This window comes from Bidens hawaiensis, unplaced genomic scaffold (assembly GCF_021521415.1).
Source record: "Bidens hawaiensis isolate Kalapana, Puna unplaced genomic scaffold, B.hawaiensis_p1.1 tig00055984_1, whole genome shotgun sequence".
Classification (NCBI taxonomy): domain Eukaryota; kingdom Viridiplantae; phylum Streptophyta; class Magnoliopsida; order Asterales; family Asteraceae; genus Bidens; species Bidens hawaiensis.
The window spans coordinates 14,478-31,759 of NW_027500091.1; the positions used below are offsets into that span (position 1 = coordinate 14,478).

General features: G+C 34.6%; 2 protein-coding genes across 2 annotated transcripts; one reads left to right on the forward strand and one right to left on the reverse strand.

The window, feature by feature from the left end:
• The first annotated feature begins 6,777 nt into the window (after positions 1–6,777).
• Positions 6,778–8,687, forward strand: LOC143601260 (pentatricopeptide repeat-containing protein At2g02980, chloroplastic-like). The gene is made up of 2 exons (XM_077078713.1): positions 6,778–7,697; positions 7,837–8,687. Exons 1-2 carry the CDS (start codon positions 6,861–6,863, stop codon positions 8,662–8,664), a joined length of 1,665 nt encoding a protein of 554 aa, XP_076934828.1. The 5' UTR covers positions 6,778–6,860; the 3' UTR covers positions 8,665–8,687.
• A 322-nt stretch (positions 8,688–9,009) lies between these two features.
• LOC143601261 (calcium-dependent protein kinase 7-like) lies at positions 9,010–13,807 on the reverse strand. Its single transcript, XM_077078715.1, has 9 exons — positions 13,629–13,807; positions 12,520–13,084; positions 11,875–11,998; positions 11,626–11,769; positions 11,238–11,390; positions 11,031–11,146; positions 10,771–10,938; positions 9,818–10,051; positions 9,010–9,379 (listed from the first exon to the last, which is right to left on the reverse strand). The coding sequence occupies exons 2-9, from the start codon at positions 13,024–13,026 to the stop codon at positions 9,224–9,226; spliced, it is 1,602 nt and encodes a 533-aa protein (XP_076934830.1). The 5' UTR covers positions 13,027–13,084; positions 13,629–13,807; the 3' UTR covers positions 9,010–9,223.
• Positions 13,808–17,282: the final 3,475 nt, after the last annotated feature.

The following is a 17,282-nucleotide window of genomic DNA, read 5'->3' on the forward strand; positions in this document are numbered from 1 at the left end:
GTGTGTGTGTGTGAGAGAGAGAGAGAGAATTATATAGGGGTGTTTTTGAAAATGAACTTGTGATTGAGGGCATGCATCAATAGTTATTATTATAATTAATATGTGTTTATGAGTGGTTAATTTGAATATGTGTTAATGTTAATTGGTCACTTAATAAAGTGTCGGTTTCATTTCTTGAGTATATAGGAATATAAGAGTTATAATTATAATTAATATGTATTTAAGAGTGGTTAATAGTTCCACAAAGAGAACTTTTCATGGAGCCATGTAGTAGCACCTTTACTTGCAATTAATGTTGAGGAGTCCATGAAGATTAGAAAGAATATACATTTGATATTTTTTTGGGTGCAACAATGAGGCTACAATATGTGAAGTACATGATACGAGTTTAAATGAAATATATTGGTCCTACAAAATAGATTATAAAACCCCATAATTGAAGAAACATCAATAATTATTATATATTTAAACCATGACATTTATTAATATAACCTCTACGAACGGTATTGTTTTAAAAGCAACGTTATGTCTGCATATCGTGCCAGATACAGTGAGTGTGTTCGCTGGTAGAAACACTCTTTTTCCTTAGTGTTCCCCGATGGCTCTCAGCGTCAATCACGTTACGCTTAACCCTTTTGCATACTGTTTTATTTGTAATTGTAATTAAATCAAAACGTTAAACATTACTTACAACTCCAATTTGCCATTCAAGGGCTACTATGTATTTAATTAAGAACGATTGGAAAAAAAGTAGTTAAGGAGGTTAGGGTGAACATTGTGAAGTATATTAGTCAAATGTTGTGAGGTGTATATTAGTAACACATTCTTCAATGTTTATAGCACAGTCAATTAATAAATGCCATAACAAATTTTAAAGAAAAACCCAAGCTTGCTTTGAATACAGAAAATTGCAAATCTGTATACAAGCACATAGAACGACACATGTGAAAATGATTTTTAATGCACGCTTAATCATGAAGCAAATGTTTATTAAAAAGTAAAACTATGTTAATACAGTAAAGAAGAATTTAAATAATGACATCTTGTTGACATAAAGAACGTAACCGGATTAAATTAAATGTTATTGTAATGACCAAATAAAGGTCGACCTACATGGAAAGCACGAGGGCACCCATCACAAAGCATGAATGAAATATTAAAAATATGGTGCTCCAAAAGAGTGTCTCTATCTTTCTCATCTAATTCTTGGGAGTGTTTGCCTACTACAAAAGGCTAGGGAGATTAACCATCTCGAATCGGTTACTATCAGAGAACCATTGTCTCAATCATAAGCACACCGAGTTCATAACTGTAGCAGAAGTAGGCACCCGGCTGATAATAAGAGTGGTGATGCGGTGGTCTTCATTTAATGTGAGCAGGTTGCCCGTGATGAGAATTTTCATTAACAAATCGGGGAAACTATATCTTTTGACCTACTGGATCATGATAACATACGTAGTTTCCTTATCCAAATGCAGATATCTTCTTTTCAAGGTATCAATGACCAACTTTGTTATTCATAAATTATTTTATAACTTTGTTATTTATAAATTATTTTATTTTTCATTTCCATAGATTTTATTTTATCAAGCTCCATATGTTACTTTTCCAGCAGAAAGTAGCCAAAGAATTGGGTATACCAGTACAACATCAACGTTTATGGCTTTGGGCAAAACGCCAAAATCATACTTACCGACTAAATCGTCCATTGACTATTTTAGAAGAAGCTCAATCTGTATGTACCTTTAATATTTTTAATTGGTTGGCGATCCTTAATATTGTTTAATCTGTTTTTTTTATTTTAATTTATGTTTAGGTTGGACATTTGGGAGAGGTATCAAATAAGGATAACAATGCTGAGGTTAAGTTGTTTTTGGAGGTAGAAGGACAGGTATCATTTATTGATATGGATTCATATGTAAATTATACACCTTCACCTCTTTATTATATGGTAATATTAATAACAATATTTTATTAATTTCACTGATTATTTTATTGATGTAGGATTCACAACCAGTTTCCCCACCTGCGAAAACTAAGGAGGAGATCCTAGTTTTCTTTAAACTTTAAAAACGAAGCTTCGGTAACTCTCTCTCTCTCTCGTGTACACACACATATATATATGACACTTATATATGTAAAACTATTTGATTTCTAATATTTGTTACATTACTCAGTTTCACATAAAATATTATTATCACTTTCATCAACCATATACATCAAATACAAGTTTGATTTAAAGTAGCATAAACATTAAACATTCTAATTTCTACACATCATTCCCTGAAATGAGAACCAACAACGATTAGTCCACTCTTCTAAATCCAAAGTCGGGCCTTGCTTTACGTTAGTTGTCGTTGTCGTTGTCGTTGTCGTTTTGAATAATGTATAGAGAGCATAATAAGTAGAGAAAAGAGAGTTTGTTCTTCATTGGTATGTATGCATGTATACACAAGAAGCCACTATATATAGGCTAACAAAGTTAATAGACACATAATGACACATGAGAGTTAAGAATGTAAATAGTCACCATAATAATAATAATAACATATTTAAACCATAACCTTTTGTTTTCTAAAGGATTGAAAAGTAATGTCACAAAACGTGAAGCTTCATGATGTTGTACCAAAAGCTTTAACAATTGATGTATACGTTGACAAATTATTTTTCTTGCCCTATTATGAAATGTCGAGTTTACCCTTGCAATGCAATTATGAAATTACTTTTGTGCCCATCATTCTTTTATATATAATATATAGATATAGATAATTTATTTTCACCGTATAACTTTTGATATAAAACTACATGTACGTAGTTAGCGTGTTAAATAAAACTGACTTTTCTTATTTTTATCTATGTTATGAAAAAAATATTTGAATAAAATGAGTTAAAAGAAAATGTAAATATATGACAGGAAGTGATCCAGGTGACGTAAGTAAATATTCTCTCCTTCCAAACAAATTACATCTTTTAACACGTTCTTTAAGCTACTCAAAAGTTACACGTTTAATATTGACATCCATGGGATAAAATCTTATCCAGCTTTTTGATACACCGATAGGTCAAAACTCTTTAATATCCAAAAAAATTAGTAGTAGGATATCAATATAGTTATGGGTAAAATATAGAATCACACTTTTATTTTTTTGACTACTTTTACTTATCAAATCTATGGTGAACACTTGTTAATTGTAACATGAATAATATAATCAAGTATACCTATTGTATCTAGTAATGCGTATGACACATGCAAGACTAACATTAACAAGATTATCACGAGCATTTAACAGACTAACTTTTTGTTTAATCAAAAACCTTGTCATTATGACATGGCTATGAATCACAAAGAGAGAAACAAAAAATGTAGTTCGAATGATACGAATATACCTGCAAAAACAATGCACAATTAGCTCCACTATAATGTGAGAAGAATTTTTCGCGTGAACAAACTATGCTGTAAAAATTTGTGTTTAAGAAAACGACAATGAGAATGTACATTGTTAAGAAGGAAAGAATAACGGTCGTTCTCTTATGATAGTGATGGGTATTTATGCTTAGACTTCTATGTGGCATATGTGACATACTCTCTTTTGAAGTCTATTATTGGCCCAGAGCCTTGGCCATGGTAATGCACGATGCATCATTTGTCTTGGCTTAACTGGTAACCTGGAGCAAAGTCTAGTTATTAAATTATGTTTTGATACGTATAAGTTATTGCACGCAACTTGAGCTACACAGATAAGTAAATCATTCACAGATCTAACACATTCTCCAACATAACATTTTATCAGGGGGAGGGGTGGTGGATGTGGTGGCATCACTCATCACACACCCTACCTAATTATATGGTGCCAAATCACCAACCCAAAATCCATCACATGTGATGGTTTTTTACTAAGAGTGGTGGTGTGGTGTGATGGTTTTTTTTAATAAATACTAAATTAAATAAAAAGAAAACAATATTACATTAACTAAAAAAACAAGATTACATTAAATAAAGACAACTAAATTAAAAAAAAAACCTACGGCCCTTCCCAACCCCACTTGTCGCATATCTCGCGTTTGCGTTGAAGTATGAGCGATTTAAAGGGTTCCTTAAGATGTTCGTGCGGTTGTAGGAGGAAAGTTAGATCGGCGTTTTTTTGTTTTTCATTCAAATGGTTGATATACGTCTCCTCATGTTTCATTTTCAAAATATGAGCCTCTTTCCTTCGCTCCTTCGTCTCGGCCATTTCCGCCATCTTAGCCGACTTGTATTCGGCGAAGTTTTCGGCCACCGTTTCTTTCCAAGTCTTGAAGGTTCCCCACTTTTCTTGCGATTCGGCCGTGTGGGTGTGGGTATGTCTTCGTCGGGATTATCTTCGGGTTCCTCGTTCAAATTCATGTTTTGCATGTTGCATGATAAGCCGCCGGTAGACGTTGTGTAGTCCCCGGACTCGGAAGTTTTTGATCTTTTTGAAGAAGATCCTTTCTTCCTTGGAGCCGTTGGTCAGTTCAAATCGACCAACAAAATCGGTTCCCACTTCGCGTGAGGCCTCGCAATCTCCCACGCTTCCAAGTGGGGAAAATCCCTACATTTGTAAGCTTGGACATATTCGGCCAAAGCGTTCTTTATGATAGTCGCCTCGCTCGCTCCGCTTTGTGGAGTTCGGGACTACAAAACATTTAGAAAAAATATATATATCAAATTATAAAAATAAAGTAATAGATTATAAAATAAATAAACTAAAATAGTTACCTCTTGGACGTAACAAGCATTAAATTTTGACATTTTTTATTCAAATCTCCCCACTTGCCAATCATTTGATCCTTGTTTCGTTCGGTTGCGCTGGGAAGTTTCGAGAAATGTTCTTTAACACGTTTCCAAAACGCTTCTTTTCTTTGTTGGTTTGAGTGTTTTTTTGATTCGGAACAATGTAAATAAGCCTTGGTCAAGGCGGCCTCCTCATCGGCCAACCAACGCCGATTACCTCTTTGATGCGGCTCCTCATCCGCGGAATTATTTTCATCCAAAGTTTGCACTTCGTGACGAAAAGCACTTGCAAATTGATGTATAACCTCGTTATCGTCTAGAGGATCGACGGACATTTGAGACGGTTGAGATCCAAACACTTGAGACGGTTGAGATCCAAAAGTTTGAAAAACATTATTTGGGTAATTTTTGGTAGAAAAAGGGGGATTAAAAGGTCGGTTTTGATACGATTGGTTTTGGGACGGTTGATAATAATATTGTTGTTGGGAAGGTTGTTGTTGGTTTTGGGACGAATGAAAAGGTTGGGGATAATAAGGTTGTTGTTCGGAAGGTTGGTTTGTGTCGGTTTCGTCTTGTAAGCGAAATCTCGTCGTTTCACCTAGATTTTGTCGAACCTTTGGCCGGGTTTGGGTTTTCTTTGAACCCGACACACGTTTCTTAGAACCCTCCATTTGATATGTTAAAAATGGTGTGTGTAATAAAAGATTTTGAGTTGGATTTGAGTTGGATTTGTGTATGTTTTGAAGATATATTTATATAGGTTAAATAATGTTTTTTTTTTAATTTTCCAAGCATCTCCAACGGCTACATTCCACCCCCCCCCCTAACGGTTCTTTTCTTGGAAATGGAACCCTCATCCCGCGTGACAACCATCACGCAACTATGGCATTTTCCGCGTGACAAGGGGGCGGCGGCGGTGTGCTAAGGGCCACCACGCGTGATGGCTTCCCCACCACGTGGTGCCCCGTCCCCCCTCAGGCATGTGACTTTACGTTTTGACACCAATGGATATCGATGAAAGTGAATTTTTTTATTTGGAGTACAATATTAGATAAAATCTCACAAATGTGATAAATACCATTATGCTTTATGTGAACTTTTTCTAGAAACTTAAATTCTAGCGTTGCAAGGATGGTTTAATTAGTAATTTGTTTACGAGCTTTCACCAATGCTCGTGGCTCGTCGCTCGTTTGTCGTTCGCTTGAAAATTGCTCAGTTTCGGCTCGGTTTGGAAGTGAGCCATTCGGCTCGGTTCGGTTTAAAAACAAATCAAGCACGAGCAAAGCCTCGCTCAGTTTGGTTCAGTTCGTTTTGCTTGAATTACTTTTTATTTATTAGTTTTATATATAAGCTTTATGAATATATATAAAAGTATACTATTTTTTTAAAGTTTTTAAAATTTCAATCTTTTGTGTTGAATTCAAAGTTCAAATTTAAACCATAGCCGCTCGTTTTATATATGTTTTGTTGTTAACTTTGAGTTTTATACATTTTAAAGGTGGAGCTTTAGACAATTTAAAGTTGAAAATCTTGAATTAATGATATTTTGAAGTTTTAGAAATTTAAAATTGGAAATTTTGTACGAAATCAAGCAAAACCAAGCCGAACCAAGCCGCTCGGTTTCAAACCGAACCAAGTTCAAGCATAAAGATATCGCTCATTTGTTTAAATTCAATCCGCTCGGTTCGGCTCGCTTTCAAACCAAATCAAGTATAAGCATGTCCGCGTTCGGTTCGGTTCGTGAACAGCCCTTACTTCCAATCAATCAATTGTTGTTAAATGAGAAGAAAGATGAAGTTCAAACAATTTTTTACGGTAATATGTTGGATGATATGGAAATGGAGAAATTATAAAAAGAACTTCATAAATAAACAAAAGAAGTAAAAAGATCTACTTTAGATCGGAAGAGTTGGTGTATATTTAAGTAATTAACATTATGTTTTAAGTTTTAACAGAAACATATAAACAAAACCAAAAACACTTATTATTACATTTTGGTGGTGTTAACTCTCCACATAATCATCACCAGTCAAAACATATAATACAAGCAGAAGATCTGGAGGAAGAAGAAGAGAGAATCGCATGTCTAATCCGAAGATGTCCAAACATGCGAGTCCTCCACCAAATCCACTCCCACATCATCACTCGATCATCTTCTTCCTTCTCTCTTTCCAAACTCATCTCCTTCTGTGCACTCTCACCTCTCGGCAACATCCAATACGCCCAAAGATTACTCTTCCATACCCCAAACCCAAACATCTTCTCCTACAACTCCCTCATTAGAGCCTTCTCCCAATCCCAATCTTTCTCACTCTTCAAAACCTTAATCTCCAGAGGCCACCCAACCCCCAACACTTACACACTCGCGTTTGTGCTAAAATCTTGCTCCAATTATTCGATTCATCAAGGCTGTCAGGTTCATTCGCGTGTTATTCGATCTGGGTTTTCGTCGAATTCGTTCTTGCACTCTTCGTTGGTTACTTTCTATGCGAAATGTGAGAGGATTGAGTATGCACGGAAGGTGTTCGATGAAATGCCTGAGAGAAGTTTGGTGGCTTGGAGTGCTATGATTGGTGGGTATGCTAGATTGGGCTTGTGTGATGAAGCTTTGGGCTTGTTTTCGGATATGCAGAAGGCGGGTGTGGTTCCGGATGAAGTGACGATGGCGAGTGTGGTCTCCGCTTGTGGCGGTTTGGGGGCGTTGGATGTTGGTAGGTGGGTGCATGCTTATGTTAAGAAGAGGAAGATTGTCGTTGATGTTAAGCTTAGTACCGCGCTGATTAATATGTATGCGAAGTGCGGGTGTGTAGAAGAAGCTAAAGAAGTGTTTGATGAAATGCCTGTTAAGGATTCGAGAGCTTGGAGCTCGATGATTGTCGGGTTTGCGATTCACGGGCTGGCAGAGAATGCTTTGAGCGTATTTGCGCGTATGGAAGAAGCTAAGGTATTGTAAACGAACCAGAGGGTTACAACTTACAACCCGATTTCAACACTGCAGGTCGGGTCCAGTCCGGTTCTTGCCAAAACCAGTTTCATTACCGATACTTGTTTTATTTTAAAGGTGATTGGAATTTTTTTTTCAGGTGAAACCGAATCACGTAGCATTCCTTGGTGTGTTACAAGCATGCGCCCACGGTCAGCTAGTCAACGAGGGTCAAAGACACTGGGCTAACTTACTCGAGTCGGGAATACAACCATCAATAGAGCATTATAGTTGCATGGTTGATCTATTTTGTCGGGCCAACTTATTTCAACAAGCCTACACATTCATAAAAAACATGCCCGTTGACCCTGACCCGGTAATCTGGAGAACATTTCTTGTAGCCTGCAAGAAAAACAAGGATATAGAGAAAGGAGAATTAGTTGGTCAACAACTACTCTCGTTAGAACCGCTTAATCCCGACAATTACGCCCTGTTATCGAGCTTATACGCAGCTTGTTCACAATGGTCTAAAATGGGCCATTTAAGGAAACAAATGAAAGAAAATGGGCTCAAAACCGTTCCCGGATGTAGCTCCATAGAACTTGATGGAACCGTGCACGAGTTTGTGTTAGGGGATTGGTCTCACCCCGAGTCAAAGGACATAAAGGAAGCGTTGAGTGATATTATGAGACGGGTCGAGTTATCGGGCCACAAACCGGATGGCTCGGGTGTGCTTCATGATGTGGGTGATGAAGTGAAAGAAGAGGCTCTTTGTGAGCATAGTGAAAGGTTAGCTATGGCGTATGGGTTGATGAAGACTCGGGCCCCGGTGGTGATTCGGGTTGTGAAGAACCTTAGGGTTTGTGGGGATTGCCATGAAGTGACCAAGATTATTAGTAGGGTTTATGAGAGGGAAATTGTTGTTAGGGATAGAGTTAGGTTTCATAGATTTGTTGGTGGAGCTTGTTCTTGTAAGGATATTTGGTGAGTGATTAGTGAATATTATTTGTTTGGTTGAATTACATAAAATATATTTTTGTAGTAAATTACTTATGATTTAGGGAATTCTTTTTCACAATAAGATTTGATACTTGTTTACTATCGATGGAATTTTACTAGGTATGGTTATTGTATAGTACTTGATACTTGTTTTTATGTGCCATAAACAAAAGGTTAATTACACGGATGGTTCCTATGTAAGGTCAGATTTCGGTTTTGATTCAAACTGTTTGTGAGCGCTCAACGGTAACAAATTAGGTTTTTGACGATAACTAACTATTGAAAACGTATACCAAAGCTAGTTACGATAAATCAAGCAACCGCAACTGAAGAAAAGAAAAACTTGTAATTGATTAGCATGCTTTACATGATCCAATTTGCTAAAGAAACTAAATAAAAAGACACAGAAAATACTGGCCCTAAGGGTATGTAAACACATCCATATTTACAACCATAATCCAATATCTTTGTTAAAACAGAAGAAAACCTCAATAAAGCACTTCAACAAAGGTCAAATCTAAATCATTTCTTTTCATGTAGTCAGTAGTCTATCTTCCCTCATTGCCCAAGTTCAAAGATCCATTTTGGAACAACTTCAAGCTCAAATTATTGTATCTTTCTCTCGAATATTGTCGAGATGCTTTCCTCCAATCTGTTCCCGCCTTCATCATCGCAGTGAATTCTTCGAAACTAATCTTACCATCCTGCAATTATCAACCAATACTATTTCATTAGAATGATGATAATAATGGCTAATCTCAAGTAAATTACAGCTTTCATGTCCTTTTGTATAGGATAACTTTCATATCGTGTCCTCTAACTTCAATAAGTATAAAAACGTCCCTAAAGTTCATATGTTGTCACACTTTTCATCCTTTCAACTGTTAATTTTTTTTATAATGACCATCGTTTATTATTTAAACAAGGATAAAATGGTCATTTCGAAAACAAAACTACCTGTTACGGACTTACGGAAAAGGACGAAAAGTGTGACAACAATATAGATTCAGGGGCTTTTTTTTTTTTTTTGTAATTATTAAAGTTAAAATCACAATCTGAAAATTACCATATGCATAAAGAACAAAAACTGTAATTTACTTTAGGATTTTTAAATTTTGAAAAAGAAAGAAAATAAAAATGACCTTGTCAGTATCGACATCATGAATGATGGCAGAAATGACTTCTTCATTGTTGGCTTCATCATCTTCATCAGCTAAAGCTTCCCTTAACTCATCAATCTCTATGTAACCACTTTGATTTTTATCGAAGAACGCAAACGCATCTTTAAGATGATCATCATTCCCCATCTTTCTTAAATGAACAGAAATCGCAACAAATTCTCCATAGTTCAAGAATCCATCTTTGTCAACATCACCCTATATGCAACAAAATATGAACACCTATCAAGCCATTGACTAAAAGTCAAACGCTTCAATTTAAACTATGCAGTGGGTCAAATAATGCCCCTGGTGAGAGATAAAACACAACACGAAGCCAACCATTCATAAAACAACGGATCAAAGTCAACCCAAGACACTTTCAGGTCATTGGCTAAAAGTTTCAAGACTTCAACTTAAACCAGGAGCGTGCACGGAACCGAACCAAAATAACTTAACCCAATAAAAATGAATGTGTGTTGTTAATATTTAAAAAAAAACGATTTTCCAGTTTGGTTTTACTATCAACCAAAAAAAGAAAAAAGCCAACCCAATCCAAACCAAACCAAACCAAACCAAAAAAAATGCTTTTAAGTAATTTATAAGAAATTAATAAATAGCGTAGCACAAAAATGAGTTATATTCACCAGATCATTATTTAACAAACCAAAATTTCAAGCCCAAATGTTAAAACCAAAACCAAAACCAAAACAGAACCCACTCTGAAAACTGAAAAAACCAAATTCGAACAGTTTTCAAAACCCAAAAAACCGAAATTTCAGTTTTTAGTTCGAGTTTAGACCAAACCGATCATGCACACCCTTAACTTAAACCAAGCATTGGATCAAATAACACTTCTTTGACCAGTGAGAGATAAAACGTAGCCAGAATTCAATCATTAATAAAACGACAGGTCAAAGTCAACTTAAGACACTTACAGCTTCCATAAGTATTTGAACATCTGCATCAGGGATTTGATGTCCAAGTTTCTGCAAGCCCGCTTTCAGTTCAGTAATATTAATCTTCCCTTGCTTGTTTGTGTCCATCAAATCAAACCCTTCCTTTATTCCCGCCACTTCCTCTGCAGACAAATGCTCAGCAATTACCTGGAACAAGATTATCGCATAACTTCAGATGAACCAAAAATATATATAGAAAAAAACAAATTGTGTAAATAACACAACAATAAAGTTCTTACTCTTAGAGCTCTCTTCTTAAGTTTGTTCATGACCGAGAATTGCTTTAGTCTTGCTTTAACCGTTTCACCTAAAGACACGTTTGGAGCCTTTTTGGCATTCTGTATCCATGGATGATCTGGACAAATTTTACAAAACAGATAATAAAGTTCCAAACTTTAGAAACTTCAAACAAACCCCAGGAAGATTTGATCGGTAAGTCTTTATACCTAGAACTTCTTGAGCGGTAAGTCTTAACTTTGGATCCGGATTGAGCATTTTCTTGACAAGATCCTTTGCAGCATCAGATACCTTGGGCCAAGGATCCCTCTTGAAATCCACAACAGATTTAATAATTGCTTGCGCGACACCTTGTTCAGTTTCTGGAATTAAAATGGCAACTAATATGTAAGTTATCACTTGAAAAATCAATAATAACCACTAGAAGGTTTATGTTTCAATATTACGCATAAACATTATGATAATATAGGATATCGATTAGCTTTGCATTTTGAATTACATTGTGTAAAAAGTTAGTGTTGGTCAAACGGGTCAAGTTGGCGGGTGACGTGTCAATACATATGTTTTAAAAAAGTCAAGATTTGTCAGTGCACTGACCTGCCCAAAAAGGCGGGACACCACATAGCAATATGTATAAGATTACACCAGCGCTCCAAACATCAACTTCCGGGCCATAGTTTCTTTTCAGGACTTCGGGAGCCATGTAATATGGACTCCCAACAATTTCATTAAATCTTTCTCCTGTTAAATATTAAAACACTTTCATTAAATGCAAATAAATAGAGACGTAATACGATAATGAAGTGTAATATCTGGAATAAGACACGTCATGTTGAAAGTTTGCACCTGGTTTAAAGAAAACAGATAACCCGAAATCAATAGCTTTTAAGGCTGCAGTTTCTTTCTTGTTTGCAAACAAGAAGTTTTCGGGTTTAAGATCACGGTGCATAACACCATGCTTGTGGCAAATCTGCAATAAAATAAAGAAATCGAAAAAATATCATTATTTTAATACTGATCGTACAACATCTTTTGTTGCAGACAACAATCATTTTTGTGAAAAATACAAAAACAAACACTACATTTCGTAAGAAAGAACAAGTGGTTTAGGTGGATTTTAGAGAAGTTAAAAGCATGTAGATTTTTTGTATATATAGAGCTAAACCTGTATGTTACACTAAATTTCAGAATTTATGAACAAAATACTAAATGATATAGCTTTATAAGTTACTAAAATCAGCTGCTCCCTAGAGGTGTAAACGAACCTATCCGCTCATGAGCTACTCGTGATCAGCTCGCTAAGCTCGAACCGAACCAAGCTCAAACGAGCTCCAGCCTGAGCCTAATAATAAGCTCATTTAATAAACGAACTCAAGTCACTTCAAACTAACTATTGCAACTTCATATAATCACAACACCATAATCTATCAAAAAAGGAAAACAAAAGTAATAGAAAAATAAAGACAGATCATTTCAAGGAAACAAACTCACCTGAATAACCTCAACAATAGTCTTGGTCACACCAGCAGCCGCCCTCTCAGTGTAATGTCCTCTAGCAACAATCCGATCAAACAACTCCCCGCCCTCACACAACTCCATAACCAAATGCACTGCATCATCATCCTCATAAGTATCCTTCAAGCTCACAATATTAGGATGAGGTGGCATATGCTTCATAATCTCAACTTCCCTCTTCACATCTTCAATATCCACTCGAGTTCTCAGCTTCTTTTTAGATATGGATTTACACGCATAAACTTCACCCGTCAATTTATCAGTACACATATAAGTAATCCCAAATTCCCCTCTACCCATCTCCTTACCAAGAACATATGCTTTCTCAATCTCATTTCCAGTCGGGTTATCCAAAACAGTTATTTTGAAACCACCATTAGCAGATGGAGTAGACCCACCATAATCCAATGAAAACGGGTTCGGTTTGTTTTTCCCCCTTTTCTTCTCCTCACTGGTGGAAGGTGTAGCACAGCAATTACCCATGTAACCCGAGCTTCAAAATCAAAACCTTTTAGTATTTGTGTGCTCTAATTTCTGATTTCTGCAACAAAAAGGTAAAATCTTGAAGCTTTTTGGATCTTTATCCAAATGGGTGTTACAGATTTCAGTAATTAATAATCTCAGAAGCAAAAAAGATTAAATCTTGAAGCTTTCTGGATCTTTATCCAAATGGGTATTATAGATTTCAGTAATTTATAATCTCTGAAGCAAAAAAAAAAAAAAAATCTTGAAGCTTTTTGGATCTTTATACAAATGGGTGTTATAAATTTCAATAATTTATAACCTCTGAAACAAAAAAAACTAAATCTTGAAGCTTTTTGGATCCTTATCCAAATGGGTGTTATAAATTTCAGTAATTTATAATCTCTAAAGCAAAAAAATTAAATCTTGAAGCCTTTTGGATCCTTATCCAAATGGGTATTAGAGTTTCAGTAATTTATAATCTCTGAAGCATAAAAATTAAATCTTTAAGCTTTTTGAATGTTGAATCCAAATGGGTGTTGAAGATTTCAGTGATTGAGTTAACAGCAGCACAAACCCTAAAAAAATGAAGAGTTAAAATTAAAGATCAGGGAAGAAGGTACCTTGAAATGGATAGATCTTGTGGTTCTAGAAGTTAAAGTTGTAAACCTGATATGGGTTTTATCTGATGTTACTTTTTAGCACAAAAGTGATGAAGTTGGAGATTGGCCCGTGATTCTTGGGAGATGTGAGTGGTGAGTTATGGAAATAAAAGGGTTTTGAGGGGTTGAAGAAGATTATACCGACAGTTTTTTATTTCTACCTTTGATAAGAATGTAAAAATAAAAGAAATACAGGTTCTATACCAGATGGAAACTCAAAAATTTGGTACCGATTCGGTACCGAAAGTTTTGAGACATGTATTACCTGTCCCATTAGAGTATGAAACGGTTTGGAAAGGGTATGAGATATGTAATATGTAGATCACCCGAAGCGATTACCTGATAACATGACATTATTTACCGGATTATATACCCGAGTAATCTAACATAAATTTTCTATATCTATATCTATATCTATATATTTTATATATAAAGGAAGAGTGATGGGTACCAAGGTCATTTCATAATTACATGACAAGGACAAAAATGACATTTCATAATTCATGTTTTATGAAATTACTTTTTTTTTCTTTTTTATCAATTTGCTTTGTTTATTTGTAAGTCATTTCATTATTAAATGACAAGGACAAAAAGGACATTTCATAATTTATGGTTTACTAGTTTTTATCCCCCGTATTACGGGGGCTGTTTTACATTACTCGTTTTTAATATTTATATACTTTTTTTGGGTTTTATTTTATTTATTATAATGAAATTAATAATATACTTAGAGTTTCATGATAAAAATGTTTCACATATAACAAAGACGTTATAACCCGGTTTAAAAGTTATTTGGGTTTGGTAAGACACAAGACCCGCTTATTTAAAAAAATCATATAATAATTTTTAGTATATCCTATTTTATAGGATTTTCACATCAATAATTTGGTGAGATTAATTTTTAATTTAATGAGATGTTATAAACCGTTAAGGAAAATCTGGGTTTGGTAAGACACATACCCGTGAATTTGTGTCAAGTCATGAGAAGCCTCCATTTAAAAATCAAGCAAATCTGATGACCCCAAAAAAGGGAGGAGCGACCACATCGCGACACGTAGGATTTTTATGTTTTCGTTTATATATATTATAGATGAAATTACTCCTTTTGTCCTTTTGTTTTGTTTCTTTGTAAATGCAAAAGGTTTACACTAATTTAATTGATGATTGATGATTAATACCATTAACTAATTGTAATAAAACCCCACTATACTAGAATTGAATGCACTAATGTAGGAATTGAATTTGAGAAAATCAATGGTTTCAAAATGCTCTAATTTTCATCTATACCTGTTAATTTGTGTGCATGCCATTAATGTCATTGGTGGAGTTAACGATCTAACATCCAACATAGTTCGTATTTTCAATTATCCCACTTGTGGATGTTGAGTTGTAGGCTTTACTATGGTGTTTTAAAGCTTTGACTGCACTTTTACTTTCTTTTGTTTTTGTAAAGGGTGATTTTAATCATTCTGGACATTTAATGATGCTTATGAACAATGATTGAATCTTGATTATCAAACACAACTTAAAATTTAATGGTTGTGCTTGGATGTGCTTGGTTACTTGAGGTGAGTTTTTAGATCTTTTTATTGTTATTATTATTATTATTATTATTATTAGAAGTGACCGTTTGTAGGGGGGTTCAAGAAATCCGAAAAAAACCGAAATCCGAATCGAAACCGAAATCCAAATAAACCGATCCGAATTCTTATTCGGATATTCGGATCGGATCAATCCGAATATCCGAATAAGTAATTCGGATTCGGATCGGATTCGAATATGGAATTTTAAAAAATTCGGATTGTTCGGATTATTCGGATATCCGATTAATCCGAATAAAAAACATGTTTTTATTGGTATTTTCTGGTTTGGTATATATTTTAGACTATTATTTGAAGTTTAAACTTTTAATTTATGTTAAGAGTAATTCGTATTTTCCGGTTTGTATGTTTATTGTGGCTCTAAACTATTAAATGTTAGGAACAAAAAAATAGAAAAAAATTTTAGCTTTATTTCGGATTATTCGGATAAATTCGGATTATTTGGATATTATCTGAATCCGATCCGAATTGAATTCGGATAGATTCGGATCGGATAGGAATATTCCTAATTCGGATCGGATTTCGGATAGGGTCTAAAAATTTTCAAATCCGAATAATCCGACCCGAATAACCCGAATAATCCGTTATCCGATCCGATGAACACCCCTAACCGTTTGCATAGTGTGGAAAATGGCTAAATGCCTTCCTACGATATATAGAAGTGACCGTTTGCATAGTGTCCTCTTGGACGCTTAAAGGATGCAATCTTTATGGTTAATGTCTCATTTTCTTGCATATGTTATTTTGTGCCTAGTGCCACCCATTTTGCCATGGCCCGAATCCAGAAAGGGTTCGATGGTAGATCATTTTTCGAGTTACAAGATAATTGCGGATATCAAAGAGAGCTTTTCGGATTCAAAAAAGGTTGCAGATGCGTACAACTGATTGGAATACTTGTGCGAGATTTATAGTTATTTTATAATTTTTTAATTTAACAAACACAAGGAAATACAAAGAAATAAAAATTCGAAAGGACAATGTTATTATTCAGATAATCATAAAATGTAGAGCATCGGTGTGTTGGAAATTAAGAAAAGGATAGGTTAATCATAGTATGTAAAGGAGTTATAGTTGTCTCGTTGAACACGATGCCTTGGTCGCTGCTAAACCAATTCATGTGGCATGCACGATTTAACGGTTTGCTGACCATTGCAATTTCATATAGCTTTGTCACACCATGTGGTAGACAAGTGAATTTTTTTTCGTGGGGAGGGGGGGGGGGTTAGGGGTTGTTTGTCTATATATCGTTATATATTATTTTTTTCCGGTTCGGGTCGGGTCTAGTCTGGTCTGGTCGGTCATATAAAAAAAGATAATCAAACTAAGTTTTGTATAATTAACATAAGTACAACAAACGCCATTACAAACACATAATTAAATTAATATATTTTTTAATATTGTTATTTACGAGCTTTAATTTTTAAAATCTAACCATAACCAATTATTTTAAAACCAAACCGGAGATTGAACCAAACATGTTAATGGTCCACAGGTTAGATCGATCATACCGATTGAATTGTTCTGTTTTATATAAATTTTTTATCGAAACACAAATAAAAATAAGCACATCGTAGAAAATAAGAACGTCACAACTGTGTAGTCGAATTTTATATATAAAAAATATATACATTAATAATTATAATAAGAAATTAAAGTACATTAAATATAAAAAAACATTATGTATAATAAAGGTTAAATTATTCTACACATTTTAAAACGTTTATAACTTTTTCATATAATATTTTTTAAAAGAATTTCATTATATTAACAAGTGTTTTTTAATCTTTAATATAAGTATGATTTTGTTATATAAAAATAAAAAATTTAAAAAACGTTTGTTATTATGGTGATTTTTTTTTAAAAAAATGTCATCTGAAAAAGTTATGGATGATTTAAAATGATTGTGTGTGTGTGTGTGTGTGGGGGGGGGGGGGGGTTGACATGTGACTTACATGTGAAGAGAAAAAAATAATTTTATTGTACTTTGTATTTTAACCTTATCATACTTATATTA

What these genes read in the sequence shown, in the direction of transcription:
- LOC143601261 (XM_077078715.1), bottom strand. Translation starts at nt 13,026, where the DNA reads ATGGGTAATTGCTGTGCTACACCTTCCACCAGTGAGGAGAAGAAAAGG. An exon ending in ATCTGTTTTCTTTAAACCAG is followed by an intron (nt 11,770 to 11,874) that starts GTGCAAACTTTC and finishes AATATTTAACAG; the next exon opens with GAGAAAGATTTAATGAAATT. An exon ending in TACCGCTCAAGAAGTTCTAG is followed by an intron (nt 11,147 to 11,237) that starts GTATAAAGACTT and finishes AAATTTGTCCAG; the next exon opens with ATCATCCATGGATACAGAAT.
- LOC143601260 (XM_077078713.1), top strand. Translation starts at nt 6,861, where the DNA reads ATGCGAGTCCTCCACCAAATCCACTCCCACATCATCACTCGATCATCT. An exon ending in CGCGTATGGAAGAAGCTAAG is followed by an intron (nt 7,698 to 7,836) that starts GTATTGTAAACG and finishes TTTTTTTTTCAG; the next exon opens with GTGAAACCGAATCACGTAGC.